General features: G+C 40.7%; 1 protein-coding gene across 9 annotated transcripts in view; it reads left to right on the top strand.

Annotated features, from left to right (window-relative positions):
• ITPR1 (inositol 1,4,5-trisphosphate receptor type 1) overlaps positions 1–17,636 on the top strand; it is a 393,174-nt gene that overhangs the window by 284,244 nt on the left and 91,294 nt on the right. For all 9 annotated transcript variants that reach the window (XM_078152159.1, XM_078152160.1, XM_078152161.1 and 6 more), the window contains one exon: positions 16,076–16,256. In XM_078152159.1, the coding sequence (XP_078008285.1) occupies positions 16,076–16,256 (181 nt within the window). The remainder of the gene's footprint in view (positions 1–16,075; positions 16,257–17,636) is intronic.

The raw sequence follows: 17,636 nt of genomic DNA on the forward strand, positions 1-17,636 counted from the left end.
TTTGACCATGATGTAAATGTGACTTGAAACCGTATTTACTGAGGAATGGTTGAAGGAAATGTGAACATTAATACTGGAGAAGAAAAGGCTAAGGGATGTGATTACATTTGCCTTCAAATATCTAAAGGGGGAGGGGATTAGACTTAGTCTGTGTAACTCCACAGAACAGAAGTAGGACAAGTGGGGTAAAAGTTCAACAAAGGCAAATTTTGGTGCTGACTGAGGAAGGCTCATGAGGTCCCTTATTTGGAAGTGTTTGGACAGAGGCTGGCTAACCCCTTATAGGTTCATAAGACTTAGAACAAAAGTTCTTCACCTTTATTGTTTCATTGACTTCTTTGGAAGTCTGGTGAGGCTGATGGACCCCATCTCAGGATTCTTTTTTTTCATAAAGGAAGGAAATGCTAAATTTCAGTTAGAGGTTAGTGAAAATAAAGATGTAAATTTTCCCTCCAAGTTTATGAATCCCTTGGGTGTCTGTGGTCCCCAGGTTAAGAACTCCTGGTTTAAAGCCAATCTCTTCATTTTCCAGATAAGGAAATTTATTCCCAAAGATATGAAGTGATTCTCTCAAAGTCACACAGATAATATGTAGCAGAACCAGAGTTGAAATTCAAATCTTCCTCCTCTAAAAGCCATGGTCCTTTTTCTGTTCACTTTGTCTGGAATATTATAGAGGGGATTCCTGAGTCTAAAATTCTCTAAGTGTGAGTAATAGACTGTATTCTTGTAAGTGTTCCAATAAGGGCCTGGGGCAGTTGTGAAAAGTCCCTATGATGAAAATTCTTTTCTGTTGGAGAGAATCATAGTAGGATTCGTGGTGTGGAACTTTCCCAGGGTTCCAACCCTGTTCTTCCTTGTCCTTCTGCCTCCCAGTATTGCTCCCACCCTTGTCAGGTTCCAACCTGTGCAGAATCTCCACTCCCTAACTTCCCCTTCCTAATGCAGCTGTTTCAGAATTGTCTTCTATGTCTTTGCCAGGGAAAAGTCTATATGGAAGTGGCTTTCAGACTAGTTCTCTGTATCAAAGGGCATTTGTTAGTTTAAGCCATTATGAACACAAAAGCACTTTTCTTTCTCTGAGGTGCCTGAACTCCAGGTAGAATATTTCTTATGTAACTCTTAAAGGCAACCCTGTGATCTGGCCCTTTCTTCTCTTGTGGGGGGTGATTCCCTGCTCACTCTACCAACCAAGGACTTTTAAAACGTGTGGACTAGCTTTGGATGAAGGATCTCTTTTCTTTTTTCTTCTTCCCTTTTTTCTCACTTGCCCTGGACAATTGTGATTGGATTTTTAAGCTAGAGAGGACCTTGGAGACCATCCTTAGTCACCTTTCTTCCATGAATTACCTCACTAAGCCAATTCCCTCTACATGCTTCAGTGATCCCACTCTGTCTTCTCCAGCAGATTATTCCTTCTGTAATCCCCTACTCTCTCACTTACCTTCAGCCACTTCCTGTCCACTAGCTTCTATCCACAGACATGCCTGTGTGTCTTCCCCATCCTCAAAATAACACGCCATCCATCCATCCATCCCCACTAGCTATTGTCCCATATCCCTCCTCCCTTTCATAGTTAAACTCCTTAAGAAGGCCATCTACACTCACTGCTTCCCTTTCCTTTTCTCTCTTTTCTTAACTCTTTACATTCTGGCTTCCAAACTCATCATCCACCTGAAATTGCTCCCTCCAGAATTCTCTCTACCAGTGATCTTTTCATTCCTTTTCTCATTCTTCTTCCTTCTTGATTTCTTTTCAGCCTTTGATACAGTCAGTCATCCTCTTTTTTCCATGCTACTCTCTTCTCCCTAGGTTTCCTTGACACCATTCTCTCCTGGTTCTTTTTCTGCCTACCTGACCACTCCTTGTCAGTTTCTTTTGTGGGATCTTTATCCAGATCACTCCCACTAATGGTGAGTGGTCCCCAGGCTTTGTACTATACCATCCCTTCTTCTCCCTCTACACCATATCATTTAATGATTTCATCTGCCCTCTTGGATTTGACTATTATCTCTGTGCTTGATGATTCTCAGATCTATTATCCAGCCCTAACTTCTCCTGACTTTCAGACTCACACAAAGCTTATTGGATATCTCAAACTGGGTGTCCCATAGACACCTTAGGCTCCAAAACTGAACTCATTGTCTTTTCCCCAAAATTCTTCCCACTTTCAGACTTTCCTGTTACTATAGAAGGTTCCATCATTCTCCCAGCCATCAAGACTTGCCTCCTAGGTGTCATCCTCAACTCATCACTCCTTTCAACCCCCCATATCTAGTCCGTTGCCAAGTCCTGAAGATTTTACCTTCATCACATCTCTTGTGTATGCCTCTTTCTTACCTCTGACACTGCTACCACCCTGGTGTAGGCCCTTATCACCTCACTCCTGGATTGTGTCAATAGACTTTTCAAAGGTCTTCCTGCCCATTCTCTACACAATTCAATTCATTCTCTACTCAGTTATCAAATTAATTTTTCTAAAACGCAGGGATGACTATGTCACCCTCCCTCTTCAGTCAACTCCAGAGGCAACCTGTCACCTCCAGGATCAAATATAAAATCCTGTTTGGTGTTCAAAAGCCTTTATAACCTGGACGCCTCCTACCTTTCCAGTGTTCTCAGCCTTTACTCATTCCACCCCACTCTGCTATCCAGTGACAGTGGCCATGCTGTTATTCCTTACAGATAACCCTTTGTCTCTTGACTTTAGACATTTTTCTGGCTGTCTCCCATGTCTGGAATTCTCTCCCTCATCTCTGGCTTCTGGCTTCCTTCAAGTCGTAGCTAAAATCTGGCCTTCTATGAGAAGCCTTTCTCAATCATCCTTAATGCTAGTGTCTTCCCTCTTTTGCTTATTTCGTATTTATTCTCTCTACATCTTGTCTGTAGTTATTTACATACTGTCTCGAACATTAGACCGTGAGCTCCTTGAGGTCAAGGGCTGTCTTTCTTTTTCTTTGTATCCCCTGCCCTTAGCAGAATTCCTTGTACACAGTAGGCACTTCATAAATGTTTGGCTGACCATTCCATTTTATAAATGAAGTAAGTCCTGAAGAGGCAAAGGGCGAACTTACCCAAGATCAGTAAGTTAGTGTGTATTGAGTCACATGGTACAGGGCCTAGAAATCAGGAGCTGATATCCAAAAGACCTGGGTTCGATTCCCAACTTCAACTGGGTGGGCAAGTCATTTAGCCCCTTAGTTTCCTTGCCTGTAATATGGGAGTAACAATAGCTCATACTTCATAAGGTTGTTGTGAGGATCAGATGACATAACACACGTAAAGTGCTTTATAAACTTTAAAGTGTGATATAAATGCTAGCTCCATATTAATTAATAGTAGTGATTACAGTATGGTAGAAGTATCAGCTATTCTGGGTTTTTTCCTTTTTGGTGAGGCAGTCTGGGTTAAGTGACTTACCCGGGATCACAGAGCTGGTAAATATCAAGTGTCTGAGGTCAAATTTGAACTTAGGTCCTCCTGACTTCAAGGCCAGAGCTCTATCCATTGCACCACCTAGCTGCCCCATCAGCTCTTCTTAAAGTGCAAAGCCAGTCTAATTTGATTCCCGTTCCTCTGAGTCCCAAACCTAGTCCTCTTCTACCAAACTGCCTCAGGTGTGAATGCAGAACTGCTCCCGTACTCACCTGCCTAATCTAGCAGCCTGGGTGGGCAAAGCTTTAGCCTCATTTCACTTTCTCACACTTACGTGTGTCCTCCAGTCCCTTCCAAGCCAGGTAGGTTTGTCATGAATCACACACCCCCTCCACATTCTGTAGAAGGATTTGAATGTGGGACAGCATTTCCTAAGCCAAACAAGCGTGATTCTGCCATTTCTTTGCAATACTGAGATGGATTTTAAGCTCTGGGTCCTGAGCTCATTAGCTCATACTGTGCCCTGGCATTGCAGGGGGCTGGATGTAAAAGGAGGGGACTTTTCTGTGTTGGAGACCTGGGGTTTATTGGTTTTGTTTTTATTTTTTGCTGCTACTAGGTTGAGGGGGCCATTTTGCTGTCTAGCTGATGTTTTAAGGTAGGGTTGTATGGTGGAAATAGCCTTTAATTTGGTCAGGAGACCTGAGTGAGTTCTTACCCAAGCTCAGCTGCTTAATATCCTCTTACACCTTAGATAAGTCACTTCCACTCCGTGGAGGGGCCTCAGTTTCCTCCTTTGTAAAATGGACTTAATTGTGGTCATGGCCAAAGTCTACTCCATGATTTCTGTCCTTGCCTTCTGATGGTCTCAGGCTCCCATTGCCACCTCCTCTCCAGTGTGCCCATAGGCTGTTAGCAGCTGCCACAGCTGGTTGAGGATGGTCACTGCCAAAGGTAGCTTTCTCACCCTCCATGACCACATTCGCTTCCTTCCTTAAGCCCACATCAAGTTCAAACCTGATCGCTTCACTCTCTGGGATTATCATTCTCTCTGCCTTGAAACCATCTTTCATTTCCTCCTCTTTACCCACCTTATTCTCTTACTCCACCTAAAATTGGCTCCTGTCCTCTCTGTGTGCGTACTTAGCCTTGCTACACCTTACGTGGGTCTATTAAACTATTTACTCAAGGTCATGGATCTCATGAAACCTTTCTGTAACTTTTAGAGCTACACTGTACTACAGGATTTCTTAACCTGGGAACTTTGAGGGGTCCATGAACTAGGATGGGGAAAAATGATGTCTTTATTTTCACTAACCTCTAAATAAAAATTAGCATTTTCTTCAGTTCTTAAATTTAAAAAAAAAATTATCCTGGCAAAGATGTGATTGACTCATGCAGAATGAGACAGATACTTTTAGGTTTGGACAACATGGGAATTTGTTTTGATTGCCTATGAATATTTAGTACAAAATTTTCTTCTTTTGTTCCAAGTGAGGATGGAGAATGAGGAGAAGAACAAGAAAGCTTGATAATTGAAAAAGTAAAATTATAAAAGTTGAACTCTCTTCTCTTGAACAAAAGAATTGGTGCCTTAGTACAGAAGTATCAGATGTACGTGAGGAACACAACACTCTGCAGTAAAGCCTGAAGCAGATTAAAATATAATTGGGAAATATTTAACAAAATGAAAACATGTAATTAAACCTGAGTGATATTAATATGTGGCTTTTTAATTCAGTATGTGGCCCACAAGCATCGTTGCATACAGTTTAGTTATCCCTGTTATCTGACACCTCTGAAGAGCCTTGGACGAAGGATTTGTGGGTTCTTCTCTAGACGTTGCCACTCATTTGCTGAACCACTGGAGTTCTGCTCTTTTGATCTCTCTGAGTATGTTTCCTCATTTGTAAAATAGTAAACTGAAGAGTGCCTATGAAAAGGCTATATACAAATTGTTGAGTCATTGCAAAGAAGCGTCTTCCATCCCACCTTGTGGGGAGGACCTAATAATACTTTTCTCAGTGGGGTGATCGAATCCAAACTGGCCTCTTACCTCTGGTAAGTAATCCTGTTTTGTGCCATGGCATTGTGGGAATGTGCCAGGCCTATTCTGTGGAGTATGAACCTGAAAGACAGGGTGGATCTTGAAAAAGATCAAGAGACAAAAAGCAATGACCCTTGGATGTCCTCTGCAATAAGTAGATTTGCTCTTTGACCGTTGTTATTAGAGATCTTTATTGGGCAGTACCAAATCACTAACACTTGTTAGAGCATTCTAAGGTTTGCAGAACACTTTGCCCGCATTAGCTTAAACACTGAAGCAGCCTCGCGAGGTTGGGTACAAATGGTTTTATTATCCCTATTATTTAGATAAGGAGACTGGGATGGCCTGTGATTGTGCAGTTAGTAGGTATCAAAGGAAAGAACCGCACATGACATTAAACATAGCACTCTATCCACTATTCTACACTGCCTTTCATCAAATATACTGTGTTGTGTTTTATGCTGTCTGTCTTCCCTCTGGCATTCTCAGAAATAAATTTGAATCTTTGATTACTGTAACAGGGTCCAAGCATGACTTTTGGTGGTCTTAGCCTTTTCCTTCCCTCCTCACCCCAACTAGATACTTGGTCAGTCTGCCTCTTTTCAAAGCCAGCTATTTTCAGAGGGTTGGTAAAACTTGCCAGGTCATCAAGAATGTGTAATCTGTCCATCCCTCTCTTCCCCACCCCCCACCCCAGAGGACTCAGAGGTATTGGGCTTAAGAGGTGATTATGTTGAAATGAACTGAGTCATTGAGTCGGCTATAGAGCCAACTTGTCAAGTGAATGTGCCTTGAACCCTGACTCTCATGGCCCCATCTTGCAAGCCTACTTAATGGCCTTGTTCAAGGTCTCTGACCCATTTTTCTCAACTCCCTCCCTTTGTAAGGGGATCAGGAAGCCAAGAAATGAGCTGTGTCAACTCAATAGCAGGTAATAGGGAACTGTTCTTCAGGAAATTTCACACAGTGCTTTTCCTGACTCCCCTAGACCCTGGAATCCTCTCCTTTCCAGGGGATCCTCTTCTTGGAACTTCAGGAACGGCAGCTCCTGTGCCCTCTAACATGACAAAACTGAGAAGAACTGCTCAGATATATTAGAGTACCTGAAAAACAGGGCTGAGGTGCCAAGATACTTGAATCGTAGGAGTCAGTTTTTTCTACCATTCCCTCTTCTGACCTTTCTACCCAAGGCCCTAGAAAAAAATGTGGGCTGTGGTTTGGAGTTTGCTTGAGTGACATTTGGTTCCTTTCTGCCTGACTGACTTTCTGAAACTAGATAATACTGAGTATTCTAAAGATGAACCGAGTTTATCCTATCCTGTTATCTTGTGGTGTCTACATCACTTTGGACCTGCCTACCTTCAAGTGACAAAGGATGTTAGAGGTCCCCTAGTCCTTGCTTTTCTTTAATTTTGTAAATGGTCTACTCAGACTCTGGCCTGGGCATTTTAATAATCTCTTTCATACAGTGGTTTAGTGGTAGTGTTTTTCCAAGTGGCATTTGCATGCCTTATACATGTTTATAGATGACAGATGGCAGTCTCTTTTTTTAATGCTTTGATTTTCTTCAGTGACTGGTCCCTGTATACTTTTTAAAATTCCTCTGTCCAAAAAAGGGGGGAAAAAAGACTTTTGTGGGTTGTTCAGGTTAAACGTATGAAACGACTGTTCTCTGATTGGGCCTGCAAGTTCAGTGACCAGTCTCCCCAAGTGCTCTATCTACAATGAGACTTACATTGTTCTGTCTTTGTGGCAGAGTAGTTCACTGTAATTAAGTGGATATGAGTTCCTTTCCTATTCCACATGCACCCATCTTTGTTTTTCTATAGAGAGATCATTAAGTAGCCAGGCAGTGAAATCTCTGGCTTTGGCTCCCTGCATTTTATCCACCTCCCCAAATTGTTTTAGACTTGGTTTGATTGCGTCTTGATTTCTAAGTTGAAGCAGGTTATCCCACAATCCCAGAATTGCAGAGTTGGGAGAGCCATCTAGTCCAGCCCAATTCTGGAAAAGAACTGAAATAAGAGAACACGAAATAAATGGTCTAGTCTCTGCCTGAATCCTTCCAAAGAAGATGAGCTCACCATATCCTGAGGCACATGCCTGGGGCATATTCCACTTTGGGACTTCTCTAATTGTTGGGAAGCTTTTCCACAAATTTACTCTTTATTGCTTCTAGCCCTGCCCTCTGGGACCAAGTCGATCCACTCATCCATCTGTCACTACAACAATCCTTCAAATACTTGAAGACAGTTATCACATGACTCTTAAGTCATCTCTTCCTCAGCTCAGGTATTTCCAATTCCTTGAATTCGTGCCATCTTTGTATGGCACGAATTCAAGGCCTTTCATCCTCCTAGTTGTTCTCTAGACACTCTCCAGTAAAGGACAACCAAAATAATCCTGAGATTATCAGTGCCCTTCATAAAATGTCCCAGAACTGAACACAGTAGCCCAGATGTGGTCAAGGCAAAAGACAGTGAGACATCACTCCACTATTCCCAGAAGCTTATGAGTAACCTAAGAGTACACTAGCTCTCTTAACTGTTAGATCATACTTCGACTGACATTGGGGCTTGCAGGCTGCTAAACCATGAAATGATAATACCATGTAAAGCACTTTGCAAACATTAAAATGCTGTATACATATATCTGTATATGAATGCTTGCTATTATTAAACTGCCTAGATCTTCTTCAGACATGCTGCTGTCCAACCATGTCTTATACTTGGGAAGGTGACTTTTTTAACCCAAGCATGAGAGTTTACAGTTATCCTTTTTTAGTCTTGTGATTAGAAGAATTTAACTCATGGTACTCATGCAAGTTTTTTGTCCCTTCTCTCTACCCCTACCCTCCCATCAAAATTTTCCAAACCACTGATATATTCTGATTTTGTTCTCCAGGATTTTACTCTTTTTCATTGGTCCCCAATCTTCAAATCTACTGAAGAGGCACGCTCAGATGATGTGTGTGTGTGTGTGTGTGTGTGTGTGTGTGTGTATGATTGCATCAGTCATGGTGTAGATCAAATTAGAGCCTGATAACCCTTAAGGCCACAAATTCATTTCCTAAGGTCATTCAGCCCTCGGTGATATTGAAGATTTTGAGTTGAACTTGCCACTGTTAACAAATCATCAGGAATCACTTTTCTTTTGTATTTTCCTGAGCTGTGTCTAGGCTTTATGCTTGCTGGTCAGAACTGAAGGGGTGAATTAACTTAAATATTTACCTCCAAGATCAAATCTAAAATTCTCTCTTTGGTATGTAAAGCTTGTTCCAATGTAGTCACTTCCACCTTGACAGTCTTCTCACATGTTACCCCTTCCACATGCTATACTGTCCAGCCATACTGACACACTTGTGCTTTCTCACATGGAATGCTCCACTTCCTATCTCCTTGTCTTTGCCCTAGCTGTGCCCTATGACTAGAATTTGATCCCCCTCACCTCTGCCTGTTGAGCTACCTTCAAAACTCAGCTGCAGTGCCTCCTTCTGAATGAGGCAATTCCCGATCCTTACCGCTGTTAGTGCAGTAGACAGAGTGCCGGGCCTGGAGTCAGGAAGACTCATCTTCATGAGTTCAAATCTGGCCTTAGACACTTATTAGCAGTGTGACCCTGGGCAAGTCACTTCACTCTATTTGCCTCAGTTTCCTGAGTTGTAAAATGAGATGGAAAAGGAAATGGCAAACCACTCCAGTATCTTTGCCAAGAAAACCCAAAATGGGCTCACAGAGATTTGAACACTACTGAAAGTGACTAACACAAATCTGAATGTCTTATACACATTTCTCCCCCCATTGGAACATAAGATTCTTAAAGTTTTACTTTTGTCTTCTTATCCCTTGTGCTTAGCACATAGTGTCTGCCCTCTTCGTTGTCCTTTTTAGTGGTTTTACAGTTGTTATCCGATTCTTTGTGACCCTTTTGGGGATTTTCTTGGCAAAGAAATTGGAGTGGTTTGCCATTTCCTGCTCCAGCTTGTTTTACATATGAGGAAACTGAGGCAAACAGGGTTCAGTGACTTGCCTAGGGTTGCACAGCTAGCAAGTGTCTGAGGCCAGATTTGAACTCAGAAGAGGAGTCTTCCTGACTCGAGGCTGGGCACTATCCACTGCATTGCCTACCTACCTCACCTGACACTTAGTAGGTACTGAATAGGTGTTTGAGAATTGATCGAGTACCTACTAAGTGCAAGGCTCTGTACCAGGTTACAGAGGGAGAATGAAGATACTACTCTCGAGGAGTGAATCACTTGTATGATAAAGCCCACACTCCACAAAAAACTCTAAGCAATGAGAGAATGATAGTGTTTAAGAGAGGTGGCAATAAAAGCATGGAGGGAGGAGAGGTGACTGCTGGCTAGGGAGAGAGTGGAGCATATGGGATAGCGAATGGGTAGAAGGCTCTAGGAGAAGCTAATTGAGAAGAATCCCAGTGGGGAATACCACAAAGTTAGTTGTTGGCCTTGTAATTTTTCTAGTCCAGTCTCCACAAACCAAGAAGCAGCTGGTTAGGTCAAGCATTAGATAACATCTATGTAAGGATGCTAACTGAAGCTGTGAGATATTGTCAGCCCATCTTGGGAGGCTTCTGTGAGATGGTGGTTTTCGAGTCAGTTCTTGAGAAGAAGGAATAAACTTGATATGTGGAGAGATGTTTAGGTGGGACTGTTTGAGATGAAGGTAGCAGTGACAAAGGTTTGAAAATATAGAGGACGAAACAATGAGTCTTAGCATTTAGGGTGGGAAGGGGCTGGCAAGCAAGTTAATGAAAATTAAGTCCAAGACTAGGCTGTGCCAGAGCATGAAAGTTAAATAGGAACCGCAGGTATGAATCTGAACCTCATACAGAGAGTTACTTATATGATTAGAGTTTTTGGAGAATGAAGGAAGTAGTTAAAGTAGATTGTTATTTTGGTGTTTAGGAATGATTGAAGGAAAGAGAAAAGCTGAAAGAGAATCAGGAGAGGAGGTATGCTAATCTGAAATGACCAGAGTGAAAAATAAAAGTTATAATGATGAGACAGAAGGTGGAGGTCACTGTGTGAAGGAAAGAGTATTGGACCAGGAGTCTTTAGACCTGGATTCTAGTGTTAGTTACATGGCTGTAAACAAGTCATTTAACCTTTCTGAGCCTTTGTAAAAGGGAATTCAGTAAATTAGACAAACATTCATTAATTACCTGATATGTAAAATGAATTGTGTGCTGGGTGCCAAGTATACCAAGAAAAAAAATAAACCATCCCTTCCTCAGAGGCTCCCTTGTGGTAACGGGATAAAACAGATACACAGATAACTAGCTATCTCTGTGATAGTAGTCGTACTAAAGTGGCCGCTTACATAATTGTTTATAACCATAATTTTTTCCCACCAAAGTAGGAGAAATGTAACTTATTTTATATGCTTCCAAACAGCTTATTAACAACTGTATGTCTAGGAAGTAGTGATTGTACAGACCAGTAAGGAAAGCCATCGAGGGAAAACAGTATCTCCAGTGCTGGGCTTAGACCTCTGTCTAAATGCTGCTTCTCGCCTAAAAAATGTGAAAAGGATGAAGTCCTTTATAGCTGAATTGTGGGGCAGAATTTGAGGATTTAATATGTTACCCTGAACCACTGAAGGTTTTTGAAGAGTAAAGTGATATGTAGGTTTATCTGTCTGGAAAATCATTTATAACACGACAGCGAGATTGTTGATAAGGAGATATTGGAAGCAGGGAGATAATCATAGTAGGCCAGGCAAGAAGTAGTAAGGGCCTGAAGTAGTGGCATGGTGAATAGAAAAAGTGAGTTGGAATTGAGTGGTAATATGGACAGTCAGTAATTGCAGAAGCCAGTGATAGAGGCAGAAAGAGCACCCAAGTTAGAGGAGTAGAGTCCAGGGTCATTCTGACTCAGAGTGTGTCATCCAGAGGATGGGCAGCAGTACCAAATGAAGCTGAGAAACTAGGGACAAGGACTGGAAGTGGGACATTCTAGTTGACTCTGCCTTTACTTCCTCTCTGCTCTCGCACTCAGCCTCTTGGAGCAGGGCTCTGGCCTCACATGAGCCTTCACAACTGCTCTCTCCAAGTGACCTTTTCTAGACATTCTAAGGTGAGTTGCTGCTGAGTGGTGATGGCAAGGTCCAGAGGAAGGTTTTGTTTTGTTTTGTTTTGTTCTTAAAGATTCTGAGTTAAGAAGCATAAGTAAGTTCTTAAAGTGTTTTTTTGTTTAAAGGAAGGGCAGAGGGGAAGAAATCAATGATAGAGATCAAAGAAGAAAGAAAAGTCATGATCATGTATAGAAAAACATTTAATAAATTGAGGAGGGTTTTACTGGCCCGAACCATCCAGTACTATTCATTTCACTCCAGCAAGAATTTATGAAAAGCTGTGTGTTAGGTCCTGACAAAAATGACATTGTCTCTGCCCTTCAGGAGTTTATGTTCTGCTGGGGATACAGCATGTACACAGACAAATGAATTCGAAGTATCATATAGTATGCAAAGTATTTAAAGAATAAAGAATAGTAACTGGGTGGGAGAGGGGTCAGGAAAGGCCTTGCCACCTCAACTGTTCTCAGAAGAAAAAGAGGAGTTCTAAGATGTGGAGGTTTTAATGATTGCTTCCATAAACCACGCTGTCAGGTGAAATACGACAGAGGTCATTGGTTGGTTCTTTGCTGGTTAAATTACCCGTTTGCATCACAGGTGGGATTTGTCAATACCGTGTTAATGACATTGGGAAAGGAATGAAGTTGGTCCTGTGATTGTGCAAACAGGACTGCATTCTGGTTAGCAGTTTGTTCAAAGTTAATTTCTTGCAGCTGGGAAATTAGGGTAGAATTACCCACAGGTAGGAAGAACAGTGCTGTTCCTGGAGTCAAGAAGACCTGAGTTCCAAACCATCCTCAGACACTTATTTACTAGCTGTGTAATCCTGGGTAAGTCATGTAACTTTCTTCAGCCTCAGTTTCCTCACCTGTAAAATGGGAATAATTATAATGCCTGCCTTACAGTGTTTTTGCGGTGATAGTATTTGTAAAGTACTTTGCAAACTTTAAAGTATTATACAGATGCTAGCTACTCCTATTATTATTAAGCAATAATGCAATGTGGTTATAGTTATACAATTTGTAAAATTAAGGTGCTACATCTTAGAAGGCAAACATTAGTAATATTAAAAGTAGAGTGATGAAGGCATCTCCAAGGTACATTGAGCTCTCATATTTTGGTGTACAGTTCTGGGAAACTGAGGGACAGGAAGAGAGGGGCCCCAAAGAAGAGACAGTTGGTGACCTTTGGTATCTTTGAAAACCATAGATTCTTTTTTCTTTAGCATAAAACAGGACAAATAGGCCCTTTCTTGTTTCTAGCAGAGGAAGGAACCTTGGGCCTTGAATTAGACAGGGGTCAGCAAAAAGCAATAAAGCAGCTGGGGAAGGATGTAAGTCAGCTTTTAGGTATAGGAAAAGAAAAATTTTTCTACTATAGTCTCTACGGCATTTGTGGCTTAATGCCTACGTAAAACATAGTGACAATAGTCCAAGGGACTTTGTAGGAAGATATAACAGATTTTGGCATCTGAATGTGTGGCCTGAAGGTTAGCTGGGAGGCAGATAAAAACCCAGAGCTATGGTTAGCAAAAGGAAGGAGAATGGTGCTGTGGACAGAGTGGCTTTCTTGAAGTCCCAGCTACAGTCCCCCCTTTTCCAGGAAGCCTTTCCCAGTCCCTCTTAATTCGAGTGCCTTCTCTCAGTTTAGTATTTCCTATTTATTCTGGATACCTGTTTGCACACAGTTGTTTGCATGTTGTCTATCCTATTAGATTGTGAGCTTCTTGAGGACAGAGACTGACTCTTGCTTTTCTTTGTATCCTGAGCACTTTGCATAGTGCCTGGCATATAATAGAAGGCCCTTGATAAATGTTCATTGACTGATTATAGGAGCTAAAAAGAGGGCCTTTGGAGAAAGTTATTAGGCCACAGAGTCAGACACAACCTTCTAGATTATAAAATCATATACTTAGAGCTGGAAGAAACTTCAGAGACTATCTAGGCCAATTCCGCCCTGCCCCCATTTTACAGATAAGGAAGTGGAGGTCCACGGAGGTTAACTGATTAGTGGGAGAAATTGAGCCCAGGTTCTCTGAGATCAGAGCAGGGATGCTTTCCTCTGAAGCTCACCTCCTCCTATGGCTTTGGCAAAGAAATTCCATTTCTCTGGACCTTAGTTTCATTACCTGTGACATGAAGGGGTCTGACTAAATCCCTGAAATATCTTTCAGTTCTAAAACCTATAACCCGATGGTGTCCTGGGCCAGCGATTCTTTAACCTTTTTAGTATCTGGGACCCCTTTGGTGGCAAAGCTTATCGAGCCCTTCCCAGAATCATGTTTTTATACCAATAAAATAAAATATTTAAGATTACAGATGAAACCAATTATATTAAAATAAAATTGTATTTTTTCCCATCCAAGTTCATAGATCCCTGGGTTCTGTGGACCCCAGGTTAAGAATAATCAATCTAGGCTTACTCTTCTTCTTACACATGGGAAGACTGAGGCTCAGAGAGTTGATATGACTTGCCAAAGGTCACACAGTTAGTGACCAAGCCAAGAATTAGAACTCAAGACTCCTAGATTAATACTACTTATAACAACACACAAGTTGCCTTAACCATAGCTCATTTCTAAGCCCACAATGACAATTTTAGCTTCTTTTTTGATACTTCATCCCAGATAAGGAATGTGTGATCTTGTTGAAATTGAGATTCCAGATTGAGAACTGTAGATCTGTTATTCAAACTTTTTTATTTCTCTAGATGTCATCATCACATACATTTTGGAGGAAAAAAATCTAGAAGAAAACATACTTCCAAAAGAGCCCAAAAAAAATACAAATGAAAGTGAGCATTTTTGCCATTCTCATGTGACAGATTTTTGCTTGCATGTTTGCAATTCATTTAGAAGCAAATACGGGTAAATCTCGCCTAACACCATTCTTTGGTTCTGCAGAAACATGATGTTAGATGATGTATTGTTAAAGGGAACTTCCATTCCACCATTACTAAGCAGCCAATTTGCTTCTTGAGGAAGTTTCCAAACAGCCACCAGGTTTCACAGTGTCGTGGAGTTAAAATATATTATTGTGGGGACAATTAATGATGGCACCTGGAGCACCGTTGTGCAGGGTTTGCCACTTCGTAAAAACAAGACTTTGCTGCCAGTTAAATTTTGTGCTTATTCACATATTACCCCTGCCCTACCTTCAAACCCAATTCTGATGTCATCTCTTCTGCAGAGCCTTCCCTAATCACCCCAGACCACAGCAAGCTTGTTATCCTTGGAACTTTTCTAACAATTAAATTATATGATCTCTGCCACACATCTGTGATGCTTATTATCCTGACATATCTAGGTAGTGTAGTGGATACAGGGCTAGACTTGGATTTAAGAAGATCTGAGTTCAAATATGGACACAGATACTTAGTAGCTGTGTGACTTTAGACAAGACACTTAACCTTTCTCAGCCTCGGTTTCTTCATCTGTAAAATAGAGATAATAACACCTACCTCCCATGGGATGTTTTTTAGGAATAAATGAGATAATGAATATCCTCCTCCTCTTCCTCCACACAAATACACACACACACACACACACATACACACACACACACACAGAGTATGTGTACATATGTATTTACTAGAATATGTGTGACAGAGAAATGGCAGCCTCAGGAAGGACATTCCAAGGGAATGAATAAACTACAAATTTGAGAGAAGATGCCCTGTAAGTTACTAAACTGTATATACCCTTTGACCTAGGAGTACCACTACTAGTATATATACCTAAAAAGAACCCAGAAAGAGGGAAAGGATCCATATGTGCAGAAATATTTGTAGCATCTTTTTGTGATGTCAAAAATACGGGAAATTTAGAGGCTGGCCATCAGAGAATAACTGAATAAGTTATAGCATATGTATGTGATAGAATGCTATTGTGCTATAAGAAATTATAAAGTGGATGGTTTCAGAGAAACCTGGGAAGACTTGTATGAACTAATGCAAAGTGAAGTGAACAATTTATACAACAACAATATTGTTGAGACCAGCAACTTTGAAAGACTTAGGAACTCTGATTAACACAATGGAACCAACCACAGTTCCAGAGGATTCATGTTAAAACATTCTATCCATCCCCAGCTAAAGAATTGATGGACTCAGTGTAATTTGAAGCAGATTTTTTTTTAATATGACCAATATGGGAATATGTTTTGCTTGACTTTATGTGTGTGTGTGTGTGTGTGTGTGTGTGTGTGTGTATGTATGTGTGTGTATTTGTAACAGGTTTTGTTTTTCTTGCTTTCTCAATGGATGGAGAATATGGAAGAGAAAGAATTTAGAACTGAAAATTAAATTTAATAATAATAATAATAAAGTTGAGAGTATTTGCTTTCTTAAAGAGAACCTGAAAGAATTCCTAAGTCTAGCATATGTATAAGGAATGTTCCAACTTAGGAGTTAACATTGGAGTCATTTCTAGGTTTCTAAGAGGTTCTTCCTGACATAACTGGTGATTATATTTTTCCTTGTTGCAGTGATGAAAGGGATAAGATTAACTGATCTGACTGAGAGCACGGCACTAAAAGCCTGTTCTTTTCTTCCCTGGTAGCATTCCTTTTTCTGCCGGTTGACAGAGGATAAAAAGTCAGAAAAGTTCTTTAAGGTTTTCTATGACCGAATGAAAGTGGCCCAGCAAGAAATCAAGGCAACAGTCACTGTCAACACGAGTGACTTGGGGAATAAGAAGAAAGATGATGACCCAGACAGAGATGCCCCATCACGTAAAAGAGGTAAGGGCCAAAACTTCTTTGCATATATGTCTGTTAATTCTGTTGGCTTAAATATAAAGTACCATGTTAGTGAGGTTTTTTTTTTTAATTTTATGAGTTTTCACTGCTTCTAAGATCAGACGTATCAGACAGGAAAGTCATGAAAATGATGTCTTTCTGGTTTCAGTTTTCTGGTGCTTCTTCGTTATTTTTTAGAAACAATTAATAAAGGAACCTGAGTTTAAATCCTGCTGTTTTGAGGAACTTGCCCTCCTGCCTGTATTGAATAGATTAGAACTATTGATAAGACATTAAGCTGGGAGGCCAGCTTGTTTTGTTTTTCATCCTTATATCCTGAGCTTTAAGAGCACATAGTAGAGATTTAATGTGTTTGCTTAATTGTCTTGAATGTGAAGGAACCTTAGATTTAGTTCAACAGCCTCATCTTCCAGATGAAAAAACCCTCAAGTCACACCTCCTAGTCGCAGCAGAGCCAAAACTGCCCAGATTCCTCATCAGCAGGTTTTTTCCCCATGCTCAACCACTGTTAATTCTCCCACATGACACCGCTAAAACACACTCCTTTGCTTCTATCATACACATTCAAAGACCAGTTTTGAAGAATCCTTTTTTACTCAAAGTTAGGAACTGGCTGGTAGTAATAGGAGATTTGGAGAACTTACCTTTTGCGTATCTTAGCTGTCTTCTGATGGAAACAGATAAGAAATCTATTCTGAAACTTCATTGTAAGCTGCTAAGTTCAAGTAAAGGACAGGAATGATTTAGGTTCAGTCCAAACTAAAGTTATCAGGAAATATCAGTCCCTTCTCCAGCTATATGGTTCTCTCTAGGAAGGACACAAACTTTCTTAGAACTGAAGGCACAACTCTAATTAAATCACTCTCCAGCTCAAAACTTCCAGAACTCCCCATTTTAAAAATTATTTATTTATTTATTTTTAGTTTTCGACATTCACTTCTATAAGATTTTGAGTTCTAAATTTTCTCCTTCCTCTCCCCCCTCCCCAAGATGGCATGTAGTCTGATATAGGCTATACATATATGTTCATATTAAACATTTTCACATTAGACATGTAAAGAAGAATTAGAACCAATGGAAGGAACCACGAGAAAGGAGAAACAAAAAAGAGAGAGAGAGAGAACAAATAGTATGCTTCGATTTGCATTCAGACTCCATAATTCTTTTTTGGGATGTGGATAGCATTTTCCATCATGAGTCTTTTGGAGTTGTCTTAGATTATTGCATTGGCTGAGAAGAGCTAAGTCTATCAAAGTTAGTCGAATCACAACATGGCTGTTACTGTGTACAATGTTCTCCTGGTTCTGCTCACTTCACTCACTTCGCATCAGTTCATGTAAATCTTTCTAGGTTTTTCTGAAG

This window comes from Phascolarctos cinereus, unplaced genomic scaffold (genome assembly GCF_003287225.1).
Source record: "Phascolarctos cinereus isolate Bilbo 61053 unplaced genomic scaffold, phaCin_HiC Scaffold_4;HRSCAF=312, whole genome shotgun sequence".
Taxonomy (NCBI): Eukaryota; Metazoa; Chordata; class Mammalia; order Diprotodontia; family Phascolarctidae; genus Phascolarctos; species Phascolarctos cinereus.